The following is a 4,226-nucleotide window of genomic DNA, read 5'->3' on the forward strand; positions in this document are numbered from 1 at the left end:
TGGACGCCTACTAGCTGCCACCTGTGTCTGAGGGTGCGCCTGCAGACACCTGAGCTCCCATCCCAGGAAATACTTTGTGAATGAATAAATGACCTCAGGCAGGTCAAGGAACCTTACAGAGCTAATCTCCCCATCTGTGGGGTTGGGACAGTGTCTCTGCCTGGAGTGTTAGGGGAAGCAGAGGGATGCATGCACACAAACACGCAGTGCACACACACACACAAACATGCACTCTGGAGACCCCCCCATGACCAGGCACACTTACAGGCTAGGGGCCTGGGCACCTGGGAAAAAAGCATTTGTTGCCCAAAGTAGAGATTTCTGCCTGCCCCACCAGTAACTCAGTGCTTCTGCCCTTGACTTTCCTGACTGGCCCTCTAAAAGCAGACCAATAGGCCCCTTCTGTTAACTCCCTACGGCCCCCCACAGGTGCTCCTTTTGTGAGTGGGTGGGGCAGAGCTGGGGCTGAAAGCAGGTCATCCCTGGGGTCAGCTAGAGGCCATGCAGGGCCCCGGGGCAGGCCTGGGAAATTGGGACACACCTTAGGAACCCTTGAGGCTCTGGCAGCTGAGCTCCCCACCAAGGCCTCCCCCCACATCAGGCCCAGCTGTTGTTTTGATGACTCTGGGGCCAGGCGGATCCTCAGGAGAGTCCTCATCTTCGAAGCCTGGCCAGAGCCTGCCCAACCTTGGGCAGGAGGGGAAGGAAGGCGGCTTTAGACCAGGGGAAGATATCCTTGGGCGCTGGGCGGCCAGCCAGGCTCCTGTCTGACTGGGCGCAGACAAATGGAAAACCCCAAGAACTCCTGTGGGATCTGAGCCAGCCACACACCGGGTCTGCTCAAGGCCACAGAATGAGCCTGAGCCCTGAGCCCTGATCTTTGGGCACATCTGAGTCCTGATCCTGCTGGTCATACACAGAGCCCTGATGGCAAAATAGTATGCTAGATCCTTTAAGAGGCCTTTCATTTACCCCTAATTCTGGACAAATTACAAGAAACACATTTTTGGTTTTTTTTAAAGTAATTTGGGGGCACCTGGTTGGTTCAGTTGGTAAAGTGTTTGCCTTTGGCTCAGGTCCTGGGATGGGCCAAGTCAGGCTCTCTGCTCAGCAGGGAGCATGCTCCTCCCTCTAGCTTGTGCTCTCTCTCTCTATCTCAATCTCTCTCAAATAAATAAAATCTTTTAAAAAAATAAATAAAAGCAAATACCTTTGTAAAAAAAATAATCTGGGGGCGCCTGGGTGGCTCAGTCATTAAGTGTCTGCTTTCAGCTCAGGTCATGATCCCAGAGTCCTGGGATGGAGCCCCGCATCGGGCTCCCTGCTCAGCGGGAGGCCTGTTTCTCCCTCTCCCACTCCCCCTGCTTGTGTTCCCTCTCTCACTGTCTCTCTCTCTCTCTGTCAAATAAATAAATAAAATCTTAAAAAAAAAAAATGTATTTCTTGGGGCACCTGACTGGCTCAAGTTGGTAGAGCATATGACTTTTTTTTTTTTAAGATTTTATTTGACAGAGAGAGAGAGACAGTGAGAGAGGGAACACAAGCAGGGGGAGTGGGAGAAGGAGAAGCAGGCTTCCCACTGAGCAGGGAGCCCGATGTGGGCCTCGATCCCAGGACCCTGGGACCATGACCTGAGCCGAAGGCAGACGCTTAATGACTGAGCCACCCAGGCGCCCAAGAAATACATTTTTAATACACTGCTGGGCTTACAAGGAAGTAAATATCTTCAAGGCTCCCCCAAAATTAAAAACACTAAGAATAAATAAAAGAAACAGAAGGGTAATGAACAGAAACCCAGGAAGATGAAAGGAAACAGGTGGGACAGCAGGGAGGCCCCTCTACACAGGGATGGAGAGGCGAACTTGCAATTATGAAAGCCCACACAGGACCCGAGCAGGGCCCAGGTAGGGCATGCCTTGCAGAGGGAATCCTTCCCGGAGGGATGTGTCCTCAGGATGTTCACAGGTATGGGGTGACAGTGTGAAATGAGCATCCCTTCAAAGAAACAATATACTATTAGTGAGAATCATCAGAAACAACAAATAATAGATTTGGACACCCTCCCCCAAAGAGTAAGAAACTGGAATTTTTAGGTACAGAATATAAAATAACTATATGTGAAATGCTCAAGAAATTGAAGCAAAACTGGGATCCAAAAATCGAACATGCACGGAGACCATCAAAAATGATGAGATTTGAATAAGAAACAAGTATAACTTTTAGATATGATAATAACTTAAAATTAAACGAACACATTAATTGGCAAATTAGACACAATCAAATAATTAGTGAAACCTGAAGAAGATGAAGAAATTGCCCAGAATGCAGCACAGAGTTGGGGAGACGGAAATACAAAAGAGAGGCCAGCGGACACTGGGAGCGAAGGGGAAGAGATGCTCCCAAAAAAGAATGAACGGGAGGCCAACTTGGAGAGGTAACGGTTGAGAATTCTCCAGAACTGATGAAGGATAGGGATCTGTAGGAACAGGAAACACCGTATATACCAAATGGATGAATAAGAACATACCCACAACTAGAAACATGCTCAAAGCCAAAGATGGGAAAAGACAGAAGATCTTAAAATTATCCAGAGAACAGACTTGAGTTAACCTGTCCAACCTGTCTAGATGCCAGCCCGGGTCACAAGCTGGGCCGCAACCCCATCCCAGGCTGAGCCCTGCAAGGCCTGGGGCTGCTGGCCATTGCTGAGCTTCTGGAATCATGTTCTTCCCGGGCAAGTCTCGCCACTTCTGGAACCCTCGGGAGGCCCTCCGACTGACCACACAAGGGGCCCGCAGGTCTGCGGACAGAAGCCAGGGAGGCCCCCTTTCTCTGCGCCTGGCCGGGCGCCCCTTCTCTGAGAGGCCTCTCCCTCCTCCCTGGGGGCTTCCCAGCCCCTCCGCATCAGAGGGGACCGCGGGGGTGGGGAGACCCTGCGGAAGGGGGGACCTCGGTTCGGGGGAGTCTGGTGCCATCTCGCGGCCACTCGAAGCACTGCGTACGAAGCCCCGAGGTACGCCCGCGATTTTGGAGGACAGAACCTGGACGCAGACCCCGAGCTCGCAGGCCTGGGCTCTCTTAGGGGGCGGGGGAGGAGTTCGGGGGCCTTCCCGGATTTGGGATTCTTGTCCTTTGGAGAGGCCTCGGGGGCTCACACCCAGGCGCAGAGCTGCTCCTCCCCGTCGGCGTGGTGTCCCGCTCGCCCACGGTCGCTGAGCCCCGGGTGGCGGCGGGGCCCAGGGGTCCAAGCTGGGGGCAGCAGCGTGAGGAGGCGCCGCGCCAGGCGGGTGCGGGCGGCCGAGGCGAGCACGAGCAGCGGAGGCAGCGAGAGGAGGCCGAGGACGATGAGCGCCGCGGAGCCTCTGTCCGAGAGGAGCGCGCGGCACGCGGGGCGGGGTGCCGGGTGAACCTGGGGGCGAGGCGAGCGGTCAGGCGGGGCCGGCGGCGGCCTGGGGGCGGGAGTGGGTGGGGCCGGCGGGGCGCGTGGTCGGTGCGACCCTGCGGGGTGGGGCCTGGGCGCGGGTCTGCGGTGCGGCGGGCGCGCAGGCTGGGGCTGGCTGGGGCCCGGCGCTCCGGAGTCGAGAGTGGGAGATCCGCGGCCCGAGCGGCAAATGGCCGGAGCAGGAGTCCTTTGAGGGGAGGCTCAGAAACTTGTTCCCCGTTTGTCCCATCCCGGCTTTCCTCCCGTCTGTGCTCTCCTGGGGCCCTTCCCTGTGTTGGCATCTGACCTCGCGTCCTACCCGTGCCGCTCTCCGATGGCGCCACCTTCTCTCCCCCGCCCCCGCCTCATGCCTACAGAAGGAGGACCCGGGGCACGTCTGCCACGCGCCCCTTCCTGAGACCAAGCCATAGCCCGTTCCACACGGGGAAAGCCAGCCCAGGGCAGGAGGCGTCTCCGAGGCGCCGCGGGGACGGGCAGGGGTGGTGCACTGGAGAACTTGGGCAATACCACACCTTCTCCCACCATTGGCTTGATCTCGTCCTGGAACGCCCCTCCTCTTCCCACCATGCCCAGCTGTCCAGGCCCTGGTGGCCCTTGGTACAAGGCTAGGCGGCCTCGCAAGGGGAGGGAGCTGTCAGCTCCAGCGACAAACAAAAGCCCTTCTTTTGCTGTGGCGGGGGGGGGGGGGGGGGGGGTCGCGGAAGGGGGGGAGCGCCGGGGGGGGGGGGATGTTGCCTCGCGGGCGGGGGCCACCGCCCAACCCCGGCCCCCCCCCCCGGCCCCC

The 4,226-nt window shown here is 57.4% G+C and overlaps 1 protein-coding gene across 10 annotated transcripts in view; it reads right to left on the reverse strand.

The window, feature by feature from the left end:
- Positions 1-1,653: 1,653 nt before the first annotated feature.
- Positions 1,654-4,226, reverse strand: part of TMEM88B (transmembrane protein 88B) — a 16,256-nt gene continuing 13,683 nt past the window's right edge. For all 10 annotated transcript variants that reach the window (XM_035020032.1, XM_035020029.1, XM_035020035.1 and 7 more), the window contains one exon: positions 1,654-3,409. In XM_035020032.1, the coding sequence (XP_034875923.1) occupies positions 3,152-3,409 (258 nt within the window). In that variant the 3' untranslated portion in view covers positions 1,654-3,151. The remainder of the gene's footprint in view (positions 3,410-4,226) is intronic.

The sequence above is a fragment of the Mirounga leonina genome, unplaced genomic scaffold, assembly GCF_011800145.1.
Source record: "Mirounga leonina isolate KUSES-001 unplaced genomic scaffold, KU_Mleo_1.0 Mir_173, whole genome shotgun sequence".
NCBI classification, from domain to species: domain Eukaryota; kingdom Metazoa; phylum Chordata; class Mammalia; order Carnivora; family Phocidae; genus Mirounga; species Mirounga leonina.